The sequence below is a fragment of the Bombus vancouverensis genome, chromosome 11 (assembly GCF_051014615.1).
Source record: "Bombus vancouverensis nearcticus chromosome 11, iyBomVanc1_principal, whole genome shotgun sequence".
NCBI lineage: Eukaryota > Metazoa > Arthropoda > Insecta > Hymenoptera > Apidae > Bombus > Bombus vancouverensis.
In genome coordinates, this window is record NC_134921.1 from 13,125,381 (window position 1) to 13,143,220 (window position 17,840).

At 37.1% G+C, this 17,840-nt stretch overlaps 3 protein-coding genes and 1 non-coding gene across 9 annotated transcripts; 3 read left to right on the plus strand and 1 right to left on the minus strand.

Moving 5' to 3' along the window:
• The first annotated feature begins 1,602 nt into the window (after positions 1-1,602).
• On the plus strand, positions 1,603-1,794 carry LOC117154899 (U2 spliceosomal RNA). The gene has a single exon (XR_004463847.1). It is a non-coding gene; the product is annotated as a U2 spliceosomal RNA (small nuclear RNA).
• Positions 1,795-3,739: 1,945 nt separating this feature from the next.
• Positions 3,740-6,771, plus strand: LOC117154835 (uncharacterized). The gene is made up of 3 exons (XM_033330179.2): positions 3,740-5,778; positions 5,854-5,952; positions 6,038-6,771. Exons 1-3 carry the CDS (start codon positions 4,002-4,004, stop codon positions 6,076-6,078), a joined length of 1,917 nt encoding a protein of 638 aa, XP_033186070.2. The 5' UTR covers positions 3,740-4,001; the 3' UTR covers positions 6,079-6,771.
• A 747-nt stretch (positions 6,772-7,518) lies between these two features.
• Mtp (microsomal triacylglycerol transfer protein) lies at positions 7,519-16,995 on the plus strand. 6 transcript variants are annotated; one of them, XR_013059578.1, is made up of 7 exons: positions 7,519-7,733; positions 8,506-8,529; positions 10,555-10,748; positions 11,790-12,443; positions 12,900-14,799; positions 15,660-16,414; positions 16,498-16,995. XR_013059578.1 is itself a non-coding variant. In XM_033330176.2 (5 exons), the coding sequence occupies exons 1-5, from the start codon at positions 7,667-7,669 to the stop codon at positions 14,643-14,645; spliced, it is 2,685 nt and encodes an 894-aa protein (XP_033186067.2). In that variant the 5' UTR covers positions 7,519-7,666; the 3' UTR covers positions 14,646-15,550. The 6 variants fall into 6 exon arrangements, 3 of the variants coding, with proteins under 3 accessions (XP_033186067.2, XP_076478966.1, XP_076478967.1); XR_013059577.1 differs by having other exon boundaries at positions 15,660-16,995; XR_013059576.1 differs by lacking the exons at positions 15,660-16,414; positions 16,498-16,995 and adding an exon at positions 15,342-15,550.
• On the minus strand, positions 15,622-16,880 carry LOC117154837 (uncharacterized). The gene is given in 2 exon segments (XM_033330183.2): positions 15,622-16,696; positions 16,698-16,880. Coding segments are annotated over 2 exon segments (1,230 nt in total). The 3' UTR covers positions 15,622-15,649.
• Positions 16,996-17,840: the final 845 nt, after the last annotated feature.

Sequence of the window (17,840 nt, forward strand, 5' to 3'; positions counted from 1 at the left end):
GAAATGTTGCTGAAAAGCTGAGGCATACACGCGACATGTGAAATATACGTAGCAAAACGTAGGATTTATTTTTACTCCGTTTTCCATGTTTGAATAACAACCGTCTTATAAAAGTTACTTGGCGCGTTGAAATTGGCAAAATTTATTTAAATAAAAGTCGATACTGCACCGCTCGATCTGCGTAAATCCAAAACCGAGCAGCGACTGGAAAATAAACTTGCTGCTTGCGTCTAAAATCTCTATTACAACCACCTGCAACCCGAGGATCGTTGCATTCCAACAGTTTCCTCCTTCTCATTACCACTTATTATCACAAAGACTCGTTCCCGGGATTGTAAATATCTTTCTACTATCCTATTTATCTCTCTAACTCTCCTCCCTTCGGCCTCGTCCCCAACCTTCTTCCGACTACCTTGTACCCTCCACCTGCAGCCTCTTGCCCATCCCCTGTCGCAGCCTCTTTGTTTTATTTCGAATGTTCTTTCATTTCTTAAAAGGTTCTCCGGTGATAATTAGCACAATGCGCGGCGGCATTAATTATTACCTGCGCTAATTACCCGAGGATAAATCGCTCTCGGCGAGGGGTAGCCGGCGTTGGCGGCGGATTCGAGGGTCGTCGGGGCGGTTTCGAGGGGTTGGGCGGCCGGTCGAGCTGGCCCATTACCGTTATTGCTGCAACAAACCGTCCAACAACAGCGATAAATACGGGCGAGAAGCTGGCGTTACAAATGTCTCTCTGAGTTATGATTATTTAGCGCGACTGCTGCCGGCCGGATCGTTCGTTGCGGCCTGCAAACCGACCGGTTCCCATTTCTGCGAGAGTTTATGCGGCCACAGCTTTTGTTGCTGCACGTGTTTCGCGTATTCCTTTTACGTTCAACTTGCTTCGCTTTCTTTACAGCTCGTTTTTCCGCACGTGTTGTCTTAACAGAATCCTATTCTTCCGCTTATTCGGTATCTCGTTTGATTTAATCCCGTAATGCACAACCCCTTGTCTTATACGACCAATCGTTAATTTTATTAACCATTTATGTGTATATATATTTTCGAAAATTTCGATCTAGTCGATAACCGTCTATCAGCGTGAAACGCAGCTCGGTGTAACAGTTACTGCAAAAATAAATGAAACAATTATTAAAGTTTAATTTAAAAATGTATTCCTCTGTATGTATTTACAAAAATAGCTAAAAATATTTCATGCGAATTTTGATGATTTATTTATATCATAGGTAATACAGGTACGATATTCTGTGTACATTGAACGTATAGTATATACAGAAACACTTTATATAGTGTATATAGAAACATTCATATAACGTAAAAGTGTGTGTGTGGGGAGGGGGGTACCGAATTAGTTGAATTGGGCGAAAAAAGTAATACGATTTTGATACCCACGACATATGTACGAATGCTCAGGTATCTAAAGTTGTCAGTGACAATCTACCTTAGCCCCTGCCAAACTGTAACCACGTTCTATCATTTGTAGAGGGGTAAAGATAGTTTCCGCACAAACCGCTAGAGGTAGTATACTTGCTAGTATCCTTCTCGCAAGCGAAATTACTCACTGTCTGATTTATAAAAGCTGCTGAAATTAATTTATTTATCGCTTCTCGGCCTTATGGCTAAGATCAAAGTGTAGTATCTGTTCTTATCAGCTTAATATCTGATACACTCCCCATTGGGGAGTCAGAATATTAACCTGATTTTTGAAACTAGACGGAGATGAAGGGCTTGCTCTTCCTCTGTCACGAGTCGGCCCGACATTGCAGTACAGTTGGGAACGGCTCAACAATAAAATTCTAAAATTAAATATTTATAGCTAACTTATCGCGATTAAGTATTTTTCAAAAATACAAGTTCTTCGTTCCAATAAAAGCGCTTACCTTTGCAAAACGCCGTTAATTTATTTGTAAGAATAGAATGCCTCGAGTATGAGCAGTTATACCGCGATCCTTAGTAGTCTTTTGATGATACGTTTCAAATAATTATATGCGATAAAGGGATGTGGTATATGCACGACAATTGTAATCATAAATAAAAAGTCACAGCTAAAACAAGACATCCCATATTCAACAGTACTTACGTGTAGTGGTATAGCTACAAGTAATAAGAAGACTTTCAAGATCTAGTTAGTGTAACTTTCGTTAAAGTTATATTGAAGATTAGATTGGCAATTTTTAAGACCTTGTTAGTGCATCCTGGTGGAGGCTTACACAACTTGGTGGATTAAATAGTTATCTATCGAACACGTTTCTTTGCTTACTGTAGCTCAATCATAACCGTGATGGCTCGACATTCTCTAGAGTGGCGCTAACTAGAGATAGCAGGGTTTGTCATTTACCAACCGTTTCACATGTTCTGAAATACCGATCGTTCTGTCGTTGACTTTAGTCACCAACGATTCTTAAACATCTTGATTATCATTGAGTAAGAATAAGATACTGTATACTTGTCCGTAGTGGTATACTGTTACGTTTTGTCTGACTCGTTTTGGTTGCGTTGCCGTTAATTTTTGAATTTAGATTAAATTGTAGTATTGTCTGTTATTTAATGCGATTTGAAATTAAACTCCACGTTTCGGCTAACCTGCTATGCGCAGGAGTACTGGCACGGGAGAGGATTAAAGTTGGTGAAAATAAATGTTCGCTTAATCCTGCTATATTATTAGACAAATATTCTTCACAAGAGAAAATGTTTATTCGTATACTAATTGAATATTGGCAGAATAGTCGTTGAAATTTCGAATGCTCGGAGTTACAATCGTTCGCAATACGTTTTCGCTCTTATTAATTACAAGATTTTAATTTCGATAGATTTTCGATAGTTTACAAATTGACAAATACAAACACGTCGATTAACAAGACTAACAAGAATTGGAAACTAATAAAACAAAGAACTAAAAGCTAAAGAACCTAAAAGCTGAGAGCAAAACTAAGAGCTAAAGGAATTAAGAGCTGAAAAACTAAGGAACTAAAGAATTAAAAAAACAAAGTGTATTTTCGACCAATCGCGGGGAGACGAACTCGCGAGGAGGGACGTCAACGGGAGTCGTAAATTCCCGTTACGATTATAGCAATCGACACCACGAGTTGATCGATCCCCTGATTTCCGTTAAGATAATAGGGGTGGTTGAGTTAGTATAACACTGTGATTCACAGAATTATAAGGTTTTATTTCCAACACTTGAGTTACACTGTTGAGTAGATATAATTCCTTAATGACAACTTGTCGCCCGAAGGTAAGATAGATATGCACGCTAGAGCAAGGCTCTTAGACTTGAACTTCGTATGTTAGTGGACGTAGCACTAGAGGATACTTAGTAGAGGAAGTGGCGTTAGATTTGGACTTAGTTGGTGAATCTTCTAGCGATGTAGAAGAAGTAGTTGACTCTTCCAACGGTGTAGAAGAAGTTTGATATTTCCCAAGGCGCTCCAATCGACTAGTTAGACTTCGTGATGTAGTACGCCATATGTTTGTAATCTATGACACACGAACGTATCTGTAACTGAACTCTACTCTATTATGTAAATTTATTATCATTTATTTCAAGTAGTTTAGTTTATACCCTTTATCTTCGGTGGTAAGGATAGTGAAAATGATGTTCAATGCGCAAGTTTAACAAATTTATCTCAGCGCCATCTAACAGCCAATTTGTAAAACACACCACAGAATATCAAACTATTGAGCATCTTAGCCCCTCCATTGCAGTTTCCAATGTTCCAGGGCTATTGTGGTTGTGTATTACTGTTATGTTTATACGACCGTGCCTCAGTGCTTCGGGCAATGCTTTAGTTACAAACTGTACGTGAATCTATGCTAGTTCCATATTATTATAGTTTACTGGTTTCGTTCGACTGTGTTAATTGTGTTATGTCCCGTACAAGCAGCGGATGTAGAAATTACATAAATGTATTTTAATATTTATATGTACTTCTTAGTCAAACGTACTTCATCTATAAATATCTCAATTTTTTAAAAATAATAGTAATGAAAGTAAAATAATGGCTAGTATGAGCGAAATACTTCATGCTATTGCTAAAGAAGCAAGTTTGTCTTCAAATAATAATGTATCTACGTCAGAACAGTCAAATTTTCCATCTATACCGATTATATATTCTCCTTATGTAGTTTCCAGTCGTGGAAAATCCAATGCTAGAAAAGAACAGCAGCTAAAACGGGGTTTTAGTCTTCGTCGTTCACCAAGCGATGATGATATTCCTACCAAAGACACTATCATGAAAAATTTAAATGTTTCAGTTGAAGAAGAAGAACGTACCGCACAATATTTTCATTTTCTTTTGAATAAAGAGACGAATAGATTAACCGAATTATGTGAAAAGTGGATGAAAATTGTGATAGAAGCTAAAATTACAGAAATTGATCGACTGGAAATAAATCGAGTTATTGAACAGACATATTTGTTAATAAATAAAAAGTTTGATAGATTTCGTCAATTGGTTATTAATTGCGAAACAGGGAAAGGAGAAATGTTAGTTACATGTAAAGATTTGCAAGGATTTTGGGATATGATGTACATGGATATAAAAAACTGTGATTTACAATTTGAAAAATTGGGGGATCTTTGTTCACAGGACAGGAAAGAAGACGTGTTTGTTAACAGATCAGTTACTAAAAACACATTAAATTCTATTAAAGCTATCTTAATAAAAAGAAAACGGAAGATGACACCAAAAATTAGAAACAGTGGTGGTAAAAGTAAACTTGAATCTAATTTATATCAAACGTTGGGTGATAAATATGAAAAGAATATAAGTTTTGGGATAAAACACAAAATAAGGGCTATATTTAGTAGTTTTAATGAAAAAAAACTTTCACCTGTAATGTGCGCTAAAAGATTAAGTTTACTGCAACAAGTACAATTATCTGAAACATTGTCGAAACAAAAGCCTTGCTCAAAAATAATAAATCTGAGTGAAATATGTAAAACACCAGAAGTTCAGTTAGATGATTCAGTATCTTATATTAATTCTAATCAAACACCAGGAAAGAGCATATTAAAACAGCCAAATAATTCAGCCAAAAAGGAATGTCTCACGAAATTAACAAATAAAGTTAACTTTGCTGATCATATAGTTTTAAATGAAGTACCAATTGACGAAGAAACAGAGGTAAAATTAAATTTAGCTGCAGCATTGTCAAAAATAGATAATTTTGATCTTGATAGCTCTAATGAAGAAACAGCTTTTAGAGCAGAAAGAAAACTTTTTTTTGATGACGTTAGATCTGATGTACATAAAGATGATATCAAAGAAAATTCAGAAAATAATAAAATAACGTCTCCACGAACACAAATGGCAATAGCATTCCAAGAATTGAATAAAAGTCTGGGTACACTACAAGAAAGAAGCACGAGGGAACAAAATTTTGTAGATAAAAATGCGATACCAAATCAAACTCCACCATTCAATAGAAATATTTTCACACCAATTAATGAAAATAAAGATGTTGAAACTGTAAATACACTAAAACAGAAAGATATTCCTATAAATGACAAAAAAGAAATCAGCCATAGTGATGAAAATATAAGAATTTTAAGAAATAGAACTATTATTTCAATGGATACACCTATAGCTAAGAGATCTTTTAGCGAAATGTCTATGGATATAGAAGAACTGGGACATAAAGAAAATGAATCACCTGTAGAGAAGAAAAGAAGAACAAGTTCTTTTAAAATTAACGTTGATAATAGTGAAAAAATGAATATAGATGAAACTAATAACGACAAGGAAAGATCTATTAAAAACGTCAAATTTTCTGGTACTGATAATTCCCAGTAAACTAGTATTTTATTTGTTCTAAATGCAATATTTGAATAAGTATGTTTCATTGCAGGAAAAGAACATAGTGCAGAAAGCGTTCAGAGGTGTAAAATACATTTCAACAAATACATTCCAATAGAAGATTCTATTTCTTTGGAAATGCAAAAGAAAAGTAATTATTTTGTTTTAATTTTTCTTAATCAGAGATTATACTTAGATATTTCATTTATATGTATATGTACACAATTTAATTTCAGCTCCAGAACGTATTAGGGGATCTGGAAACAAAATATCATAGTTTGTATGACTGATGTACAAATATAAAGTTTTTATAATTTTTAGTCGGTTTAATGAAACTTTCACTTGTTACACTTTTTATCTACGAAAATCCTCAAGTGTTTATATGGATTGTTTTCATTGAAACTACATTTTTAAGCATTTGACGTCTTCGTTTTTAACTTTAATATGTACTTTATATTATATTAATATGTAATGTCAATGTACTATATATTCTTATTAGATTAAATAGGATTTCATTGAGCAACATATTTGTTTATAAAGGGACAACCAGGGGAAGTTAGAAAATTTGTGCGTGTTGTATAATAATATTTATATTAATAAAGTTTATTTTTTGTCAGAATCATGCATATGATTTATGATCACAGATTACAAGGGATAGCACACAAGTCGTTGACTTTGTCATCTATGGAAAGACATCTATCCTGTTAATCATCACGCCGTATAAGATTTCTTTACGTACGGTTGGGTTGGAGGAGTTAATGTCACATTAGGTTTAAGAATGTATCACTAGCACAGTTTTTAGTTGTTAAACAAAATCTTTCATCCACCAAGGTCATTTTGTCGATAAGTAATTATCAACATGTAACAGAATATGTTATTTTTTTCTATTCATGTCGATTTGGCGAATTTTATTGTGAGAGTGTAACAGCTTCAGGAGAATAAAGCTTATCTTGTCATGTAAACACATGAATTTATATGTTATTATTGAATTATTATAATAATCAAAATCGATTTTCGCTTCTGAATTTAAAAATAATTTAAAAGTTGTTCTACCTGAAACTGAATATATAATCTCATCTTGTACATTGTTTTTTCAAATATCTTACTTCATTTATTTAGTTCTATATTTTATTAATACTGTCCTTTCTTCCTAATATGGATATATGTACTTAATTAAATGAATAAAATATTTTGTATAGACCAAAGCAAACCAGTACATTTTATTTTAATTTATTATCGCGGTTGTTTCCTTTGCCATTTCATGAAATTATATTTTCAGATAGAGTAATATTTCTTTCAAAGATCATTTTCTACATTTTCTATTTGTAAAATTCACTGTGAAATACCATTTATTACAAAGAATTTATCCAAGTAGACGATACATGATGTGTACTACGTTTCATATAAATTATCGTTGTTATGCACTGCTTAGCAATAATTACTCTTTAAAGTTATCTTAATTCCTCTTACTTCATGGAACGCATAATAGTCAATTCCTACATACAAATAAGACAAGACCTAAGAACAAGACGTCTCGTTTTCGAATGCACCGCGCCTGAAATCAGATCACCAAATATCCCCACGTTCCATTTATTCTTCTTCCACCGCAAAAGCAGGTCCAATGGAGGGGATTGATACATTATCCTCGTGATATCGCGAGCAATGGAAGGGGAATAGCTCCGCGTGGTGCGGTGGGGAATGTTAGAGATGGTCGTGGGGTTCGATAACGCAAGCCTGCCTTGTCTAATTACTTTTACTTGTATCTGCTCGTATTTACTGGTAGAAGGAGAAGAGTCGTACGGAGCAGCATAGAACACGAGCTCGGGGCAGTAGGCACGAGGAAGGTCGTCTGTGAGAAACGAAGGATGGCCTGCTCGGAAACGCCGGTCACGACGCTTACAGTCTCCCTCGTTTATCTTCTGACGCTTTTCGGTGAGTTACCAACTTACACCTTACACCAGGTTGGCCCACCTGCTTTCACGTTTCGATCTTACGTACTTTCCCGCGCGACGTCATCCATCCTCGTTAATTTTTAAATCCCTTTGCTATATTATTTGTCATTTTTCAATGTTTCGACCATCTATCCAGGCAACTATTCATAGAAGTGCTTGACGTTGATTAAAATTATTCAAGTGACTGTTTAAACAACTGTATTTATAAGCACAATAAGAACGTCCAATTTTCTTTAAATCTTTGATGTTATAACTATTCTTGTGTAAGTTAGAAAAAATTCGATAACTTGTGAACCGCATCGTATTATATATGTTTATGATATAGATTTTTATTTAACCACTTTTCCTCGATTGGTTCTATCGATAAGTAGCTAGATTAAAAACAGTTAAATTAAGTAAATTAGAAGTGCAAAAACGTTTAATACGTGTTAACTGCTATAATGTTTAACCGTTGCATCGAACAAAGAATAAAGTTTCGTCTTGTGTTTAAATGAAATCCGACGAATCTTATGAAAGTATCTACGCAGTGTTTGTTTCTTTGTTCAATGTATCTATACATTCAGTACTTTTTTGGTATTTCACTTTGTACCGGTTTGGTTAATCAAGGCTACAAAATTATTTTCTAACTCGGGGCATAGGACAATTATAGTAATCGACAACATAACTTTAGGACTTAAGAACAAAAAATAATTCTTTAATTACTTTAAAGTGCTACGAAGATCGTCTCTGATAGAAGTTTTTTTATATTTCAGGTTCCTACTGTCAAATGGCCCCAGGTAAATTAACATCTCTTTGTTTTATATTTGACATACTTTAATATAAAAAAACTAAAGGAAGATAAATAATAAATGTGATTTTTCTCTGCATAATTTACTTTCAGCAATTCAGAAAATTCGTTAGTAAAATATAAAATAATTGAAAACGTTGTACATATGCGGATCTATAAACTAAAAATAAATTGGAGCCTGTTTGGCGGGATAACTGATCTGAGATAACCTAACAGTGGTTAGGAATTCACGATTGGATTTTATTCCTTTTAGCGTTGGTAATTTTACTCGAAACAGAAGATTCAAACGAAATCAAGCACCAAATTCGAAATTCAATTTTGTTCATTTTTAATTGTTATTAATATACTTTGGTTATGGCTATTTTTGTTTAACTTCCTTTTCATTTTCGATTACAAAAAATAGCTCGATCCAAAAAATAGCCGCAATTCATCCTTTCATTAATTACGAGAACGGAGTAACTATTTCCGTTTCCTTGTCGTGTAGCAGGGACTTGGTGAATTAACGGTGTTTATCGTTGGAGTATATTGGTGATATGCGATTATACATTCGTGTACACAAGTAAAGCCTGTGCCTATATATGCATGCATCTCGTATAGAGCACACTGAGGGCTTCGCCGCTTTTAGAAGAGCGATCCAGACTGTGACGATTTTGTGTGCGTAGATATGCGTACGTTTGTATACTGGGCGACTCAAAAATAGGGATTTGTGTTATGTAAAATATGAATCCATTAAAAGTTTATTTAATTTTGAGAAAATATATCATAATGAAATATCTCCTTTTATTTCATTACTTTATTTCCTAACTTTATTACATAAATGTTTATAAAATCACGCGAAGAACTATCTCTCGAGAAAAACGTTTATTTCTGCATTTGCAATAAGAGACTATAAAGGCAATATTTGTGGAGATATGTCAGCGTGTGACAAGCAAATTGATTAATTTAATTATTACCGAAGTGAATTTCAAGGGATTAGGTTGAGTATTAAATTTGTTTATTGTACGTTTATACCAGTGTTATATCTATTTCGAGAAATATCATAACGATAATATTTTAAAGAAAGTCGTATGACTTTGTTATTTTTAAATTGGATTTATGAATGCGAAAACTGATATGTATCGTTTAACTGTGCTGATGCTAGTTGTATTGTAAATTCTTAGATTTCTGATTTTACCTTTTTTTCCCTATTTTCGTCATATTTTTGAGCCACCTTGTATGCACACTCGTGTGAACATATTTATCTTCGTGTAACCATACGCTGCACTTATAGATCCTTAAGTGCCAACGCTGATACATATTAAGTGTTTCCACAAACATGTAATTAGAATTATAGATCTTATCTGTTTATGAAAATATTATTTTCTTACACCAAATTAACGACATGGAAAGTAGTGTATTAAAACACGGTAGAATGACTAATTACGAATTGACGATTTGGAAGCAGATTGGTAAGTTAATTTTCAAATGCAATTATCGCATCGATCGGCATAATTACATTTACGTACTAAGTGAAAAAAGGTAGCTATCTACAAGTTATACTATTCTAAAGTTTCATATAAAAACAGCTCATACACTTACTAACGAGTACAAACTCGAATTAAAATAATCACTGATTCTTCCTTTTGTTCTTTGCAGCTCTATCACTCCACGATATTAGTAAACAAAAAGGAAAAAAGAAAAATATACGTTTCATAACTTCGTAATCGCGCCAAACATTCTACACTCACGTATCTAACCACACGCAAACGTCAGCCGACGATCACTTACACACAGACAACCGCTATTCAGTGTGTCCCATTCTCATTGGCTTATAGACGAGCCATTACAGAGTCCATGGATTAACAATGTTTGTCAGTCGACGGGTAACTTTGCCAGATCACATATCGAAATTGTCGCGTCGATCCTCGATCGATTCTTCGCCGGGTTTTCTCGTAGGACAGGGCGGAACGATAGATCCACGTTGTTTCTGTTACTCTATCGATCATGTATTGGAAAGTGTGCGTGATTTTTGTAGCCATGGCTGGTGCTACTAGAGGCTGGGACCTGGCAAGCGGATTGAAATATAAACTGACGACAACATTGCTGTTTAGCGAGGCAGCTCCGTCGAAATCCAGCGGGGACGTTGGCTTTCGATTAACCGGCGAATTGGATGTAACCGCCGTTTGGCAGAAACCGGATGATCCGAGTAGCTTTTTGCTGAATATCGAGGTGGGAATCGTTACTGTTTTATACAACTTCATTTATTGAAACGAAATTTTGGCTAGTGTTCGATTAAATGAATTTCTGTTAAGTGGATTTCTTCTACTCTTGAATAATGAATTGCTGTCACTTTAATGAGAGAAATGGCAGGAGAGTCGGTGAATTCCTTACCGTATACCTAATTATACCGTATACGTAATTCGTGAAGTTTTGGTAAAATACGGATTATTTCTAACTCGATGTATACAGATTCCAGTTCTTATCTTTGCTGTTCCCTCTTTGGAGATATGTTTGTATTAAATTTCTTTCTTTATTCGCGTACCATTCGCGTGCCATTGATAGCACGCATGAAAGTTCTTATTCAAGATGTAAAATATCTGATATTATCATTTTTTATACATATTTGTGTTTTATCAATAGCACAGTGTTCAGTCTATAATTGCCGAGTTCTATTGAATTTAACGAGACAGTTACTGCATGCAAAGGAAAATCTCAGTTTCAAATAGAATTTTTATCGAGCAACGAACGATAAATGGGGAGTTCGTATTAGCAATATTAAGCTATGATAACCTTTTCTTAAAAGATTAAAGTACAGCACGTTTTACCAGATACCGTGAATGTATAATATATACAGTCGTCTCGACAAATAAGTTAACGGCCTTACGTTTAAACTTTTAGCAGAAACGTTAATTTGTTTTCCTAAGCAATTATATATTATCTTCCGAGTATTCCCTTGATCACTGCCAAGGCTTTGATCGAGGTGGCCGCCATATATCAGGGCTGTCCTCGTGTCTCTTGCTTTTATAAAACCTCTTCCTTTTTCACCTTTTTCATATACTTACCATTTAGGACTTGGCAGGAAAACATTGAATAATAACTACATAACTAGCCTGTATACGCTTCCTGATGACTCACGAAGGTTACTGCACAAAATATTTGGGCAATTGATTTAATTAGATCGATTATTATCATTTCACTATCGTTTCATTTCTACTACAAATTTTCACAGTAATCGTCATGGATAAAAACAAATTCTTGTATTTTTCATAGCTCCTGCAACCACAACTGTGGATCAAATCTCGAAGTGCTCCAGAACTAGAAGGATTCGTCGAACACTCCTCCAGAATAAACGCCCTTGCACAGAAACCTTTGCTAATATTTTGGAGAAACGGCGACGTAAATTCCATCTTCATGGATACTGCAGAGAGCGTCTCTTCGGCAAACCTCAAACGTGGCTTAGCTAGTTTATTCCAATATACAGTGTTCGATAGCGACGTCGAGGAACGAGATGCTTCCGGTCTCTGTAAAGTAACGTACCATTCTTTGGGACCGAGGACAATGGGAAAACGAAAAATATCCTGCAAGCAAAATATTCTACCACCAAAGAAACGGCATTCGAATCCATTGTTCGGCGTGAAGCTTACGAGTACTCGTAATTCAACCTACGAACTCACGGAGCAGCTTTTGCCTAGCTTGATTCGTGATGAGGAGAGTCATCGAATGGCACTTACCGCCAGACCGGAAGTGGGCGCCATCGTCACGTCGGAGAGGACACTCGAGCTGCTTCCTGGCACGCTCAGCGCTAAAACCGTGCAGGCTGATACCTTGAATCAAGCTCTCGCTGCCGCGCAACCTGGATACAGAGAAACGAGCATCGAGCTACAATTGGAACCGTTCTCGTGCCCTGACTACGGATGCCCCACGGTTAGTTCATAAAATTCTTTTTCCTTGTTTTCTTTTAGAACGTACATTTTCCCATTAATCTATTCTAATTTAATACATGCAATTTGTTAACCTTCCTCGGCATTCCATAAACATCTTATGTTGTTATGGAAACTGATTTCTCGCCAAAATCAACAGCGTGCCGGTAAGCTGGGATACTTAAAATTATCTTCGTTTAAATCAACAAGTTTATTTGTCGAGTGTTTCCTGTTCTTTGTTTGCTTATGAGTAACCAATGATAAATGAATAAGGCAGGAAATGAAAGACACGTTACTGCATAACATCTTCTCATAAAGTCATCCATTTCATTATCCTGCTGGTAAATTAATAGATCTAATAGATTAAAAATTGTACAAACAGATTTGCGATATCAAAATTATGGGAAATAATCGACTATAAATAAATATTTAATCGTATTTTTGTAATATTTGATTTTAGATCGAACAAACGGTCGAAGAGTACCGCAGCGCCCTGGAGAACAACGCATTGGGTACTGGAAAATCTGCTTCGGCGTTCCTGAAGTTACTACCTCTAATCAGATCAGCCTCTCCAGATGAACTGCAGAAGCTCCTAAAAAGTCCACGATATCGTCAAATAAAACCTCAACTATTAGATATCTTTGGCGCCGCCTCGACCATAGCAGGGCATCAAGCAGCCATGAAAATTCTTCGACAAGACGAAATAGGAAACGATACTGAAAGATATCTTTGGGCTCTGTCTCTGTCTCCAACGCCGAATGCAGATATCGCTAAAAATATTCTGAGACGATCGGAAGAGACCCATCCGAACGACAAAGTGTCAGAAACGATAGCTTTAACCGCAGCAGCGATGGCACGTCATTTAGAGTGTCCTGCTAGCATCGAGAAAGCAAGAATCAGTTTGGAAATCGGTCTCGATACTTGCACGGGGGAAGAGTGCAAGCTGAAGTTCCTCAGGGCTCTAAGAAATTTGAGAACCAAGGCTGCGATCCCGATCTTGTTAAAATTTGCAACGAGTGAGAATAAAGCACTCAATGTCGCTGCTTGGAAGGCCCTGTCAGCGCTACCCAGAGATTCGCTGACTGCTGAAGTAAAAAAGGTAGCCAAACGAGTCTTTTACGAAATAGGTGGGCCAAAGAGAGACAGTAGTTCTAGAACTATAGCCTTGGATATTATTCTTGAAACGAATCCATCGAAGGAAGATATCAGACACTTGGTGGAGTATTTAGCAAACACAGATCTCGATTACGAGGTTCGGAAGTATCTCAGTCAACGATTGGAACAACTCTCTGATAAGGATCTTCGATTTGCTAAAGATCTGAGCGAAGTTTTGAGTACGTGTGGAAAGGATATCGTTAATTACAACGTGTATTCCCAGAAAGGTCTTAGCACAGCGTTCACGAGAAACTTTCTAAGGTCAATAGATAGTAATGGATCATTGATAACTATTCAAGAGATTCAGTCAGGTTTAATGAAGCGTGGAATAGTCGACGTAGTTCTTCAAGTTGAAGACCACGAAGAGGCGCTATTTTCTCTTGGCCTGTTCGCGGGAGGCCTAGGAAGCTTCGTTTCGACTTCCAGCCAGGAAAATGACATTCAGGATGTCGAACCATCTACTGCAGGAATGGAGCTCGATTTCCTAGGTGTTGGTATCAGGCCATTCGTCTTCTTCTCTGGCCAAGGGGAACTTATGAGTCACGTCTGGTCTGGATCAGCGTCCGAACGAACTCCAGCTTTCCAGGCCTTAGCTGCTCTCCATAACTACAACGAATACATTCCATTGGCCTCGGGAATCGTAGCCGAAATCGACGTCCAAGGTGCGGTTAGCTTCGATTTAGCTGGACAAATTCAACTGAGCCTATGGTCCAGAAACGCTCAGTCACTGGTGGATCTGAAGGCTGGAATTATGATCCAGGGAGGAACGAAAGTGCGTTCCGACTTTGTGCAGAGCATGGCTGAGTTCTCCATGTCGATGGAACCGAAATTGGAGTTGGCCACCGACGTAGACTTTTCCGGGCCGGTATCTCTGTGCATGAGACTTAGCCAACCAGAGAACGTGGTGAAGTATCAGGTATATAAGGTTGAAAGGGTAGCTGGAAGTAGGCACAAATTGAGAAAAACCAGGAGGATGAGGTTGCATAATCCTGGGAGGTCTTATCTGTTGAACAGAAAGAATAACGAGATGTGCTCGATGGTGTTCAGTTAATCGATAAAGACTGTTCGAGTTTGACATAGAACTTTATAGAATTTACGAAGACAGTTTTTATCGAAGATGTTACTTTCTTCTTCTTCCAATCGTGTATCGTGCAATGCGTCGAGGAAAGGGAATCGCGCGTGCTGCACGAAAAGGAACTGTATAGGTATATTTTTGTTGTAATTTTGTATTTTGTAATTACATTTTTTCTATTTTGTTATAATTTATATAATTTATGTACTCGGTACATTTACGATTTACGGGGAAAAAGAAATTTTATTCCGATGAAAATTGCTCGAACTCGTTCCACTTTTATCAACGCTATTTGTTTTGCAACTCATTTTGATTCGATTTTTTATAGTTGAATGACCCTTAATAATTGAATTATTTCATAGCCTTTTACATACGTGCTTTGCATATTTAAATGATACGCTAAGCGTAGAAGCTATAACGATTCTCATCAATTTTATTCAAAATATCTATGAGTAGTACACAAAATATTACTTTAAAATCGATATTAACAAGCAAAGAAATATCTAATACATTGTAGAGAGCTAAAAGTATATCGAGTTACTTATTTTTTGATGAATTTATAATTTATGAAACTTAATGTAATGCATGTTTTATACAAGGAATATTTTTATTCAGATATTGCTAGTTCAGAGAATATTGTGTGTTGAAAGATATTATATTTTATGATATATATAGGAAGAGCTGGAAGAAGGCAGATCTGGAATTTATAGAATGTATTGAAGAGAAATGGAAATCAGAAAAAGTTTATACATTTTCTAAATTAAATGGAGAAATTTTAATTTATTTGTCGGAATATGAGATAAGAGGTATAAAAGCTGATCTTGCATAAAGAAACGCAAAGTAAATCGTTGGAATAAATTGATTGAAATATAAGGATTAAAAAATGTCTTTTCTTTCGATCTTTAAGAACCTATCTTAATTTTCATAAAAATTCATTTTCTCCTTACTCAATTGCCTAATTTTAAACCTATATTTTGAACACTTTAACGACAGCCACACTCGGCAACAACCATGTCTTCGTAGCCGTACTGATAAGTTAAAGTTCCACTGGCATCCAGATAAAGCAGACTGGTAGGCGCTAGTCTCGTCGGTACGCAGCAAGCTCTGCCAACAGGTTTGCTGCCGCCCTCGATAGCCTGGAGAGCACCGTGTACCAACGTCTGCACGATCGCATGCTTCGTGGGGCTAAGATGATCGCCGAACGGGTAAAAGCACTTCCCAGAGCACTGATAGGCTTCGTACCCGGGTGGAGCAACGACCCATTCGTCGTACGCGATCAGTGCAAAGTCTACGTAAAGAGATCGTCGTCTGCAGGAATTCTTACGTCTTCTTCGGGGACCGTCGTCTTCGTCCGTCTCTTCTTCTTGAATGGAACGCCTTAAGCGCCTCTTCCTCACTTTGGCGTAGCTCAATAACAAGATTGGGCCGTCTCCGCAAGGATGATAACCGACTCTACCGTATACTCGGAATCTGACGGCACTACCACTCCTTGCAGCCACTGCAGAAGTAACGTTGAAAGCCCTCCAACTATCGTCCCTCCTCGATTTGCAGCTTCCAAAAGCGTCCGTATGATCTAAACGCACTCTGAGAATGGATCCAACAACGCCGAGCAACTCTGCTACCTCTAGAGCTTCGTCTGGGTCGATCGGAGGTATCGAGAATACCAGAATCCTGGCTCCTTCGTTGGTCGGACCTGACACATGGATCGGTTCTAACGCTCGAACTATGTCCACGTCTGATCTGCGGTGGTACAGCTCTAGCATGTATTTGGATACGACTCCACGATACTTTTTATGACTTTTGCCGATGGTTTTTCTGTTTGTTTTGTTAGAGAATCGACGGAAAACGGATGGAGAAGACGATGGAATGGAGAGGTCGAACTGAATCGACGCTTTCGCGTGTACCGTGGAGGTTCGCCAGGAAAGAGAACTGGTTTTCCACAATCCATAGACACAGAAAGTTCCAACGAAGAGTAAGAAGATATATTGAGAAGGGTTCATGGCGAAGAGCACTGGAGGGTTTGGTGATGGGTTTCAGGGATTTTAAATCGACGCGAAAGAGTGAAAAATTGGATGATTTCGAACCGAAGTCGATCGGATTTGGCATCCAACTGCCAACGAATCCTTGGCCGGTGGGTGAGGTTGAAGGACGGCTTTTAAATAACTGCCAATGGGAAGGAGGGATTCGAAATTGCTGCTGGAATGTCCTTATCATCGACAGACTGCCACTCGACCTCCAGGCTAGTCCGAGAGTTCGATGGTGCGCTATGAATCATAGCGGTGTGCAAGTCGGTCCAAACATCAATTATATGACATGTTCCTTGAGTTAATTTTCACAATGGGATTTTTTGATTAATTAGGAAATTCAAACTAACTATATTTATACTAAGATCATTGTTGTGAGAAACAAGATACCTTATATTCCTCTCTATATTCAACGTTGATTTTGGGAAGATTTCAAAGTATGTATCGATTGAAGCGATAGGCCTCGGAAAGATAGCTTAGGCAATAGATCCACAGCGTGGAAGGATGGCATAATGTTATCATCGTATCGTCGTCATAATAACTGTCTAATTTATAACTGTTAAATTTATTTTTAAAAGCAAACACTTGGAAATCACCAACATCATCTCCAAGAACGTCTGTACGTCCCATCCCGATCTTTTAGGGTGCTCTCGGGCGATCAATAATATTTGAAATAGTACGTTACCTTTGACACACCTTTGATAAAAATTCGATCGATTTTCGATCGTTATATTTAGTCTCTATAAATCGTAATTCAATTCGGTTGGTCGTAAATCAATCTTAGCCGCTGTAGAGCGCCGCAAGCATCAACGAAAGCGACTGGTCGGAAAACGCAGATGCAGGAAGATCAAACCACACTTAACGTCTAACGTTTGATCGATATTGACTCTTCTTAAATCGCTTGCACCGACTGGAACGCTTACATTAATCAGTGGTGGTTGAAAAAGCGGCTGTCGTCGTTCACGGAAGAATCTTTAACGAGCGCTTTCAGCCAGCTCGTTCGACGTTAAAGTCCGATGGGTTGATCGATTTTTTCGCTGGCGATCATCCAACAAGTTCGGTGGCTGTTGAGGACGACGCTCGCTCCACCAGCGGTCCACTATATTTAAATATAGTCGAAGATCGTCGTAGAGAGATGAGCAGCTAGTCT

Bases quoted from the DNA above. Each gene is read 5' to 3' on its own strand.
- LOC117154835 (XM_033330179.2), top strand. From the start codon at position 4,002: ATGGCTAGTATGAGCGAAATACTTCATGCTATTGCTAAAGAAGCAAGT. The intron at 5,779-5,853 runs GTACTGATAATT...GTTTCATTGCAG, and splicing joins TAAAAACGTCAAATTTTCTG to GAAAAGAACATAGTGCAGAA. The intron at 5,953-6,037 runs GTAATTATTTTG...ATTTAATTTCAG, and splicing joins TTTGGAAATGCAAAAGAAAA to CTCCAGAACGTATTAGGGGA.
- Mtp (XM_033330176.2), top strand. From the start codon at position 7,667: ATGGCCTGCTCGGAAACGCCGGTCACGACGCTTACAGTCTCCCTCGTT. The intron at 7,734-8,505 runs GTGAGTTACCAA...TTTATATTTCAG, and splicing joins TTATCTTCTGACGCTTTTCG to GTTCCTACTGTCAAATGGCC. The intron at 10,749-11,789 runs GTGGGAATCGTT...TATTTTTCATAG, and splicing joins GCTTTTTGCTGAATATCGAG to CTCCTGCAACCACAACTGTG.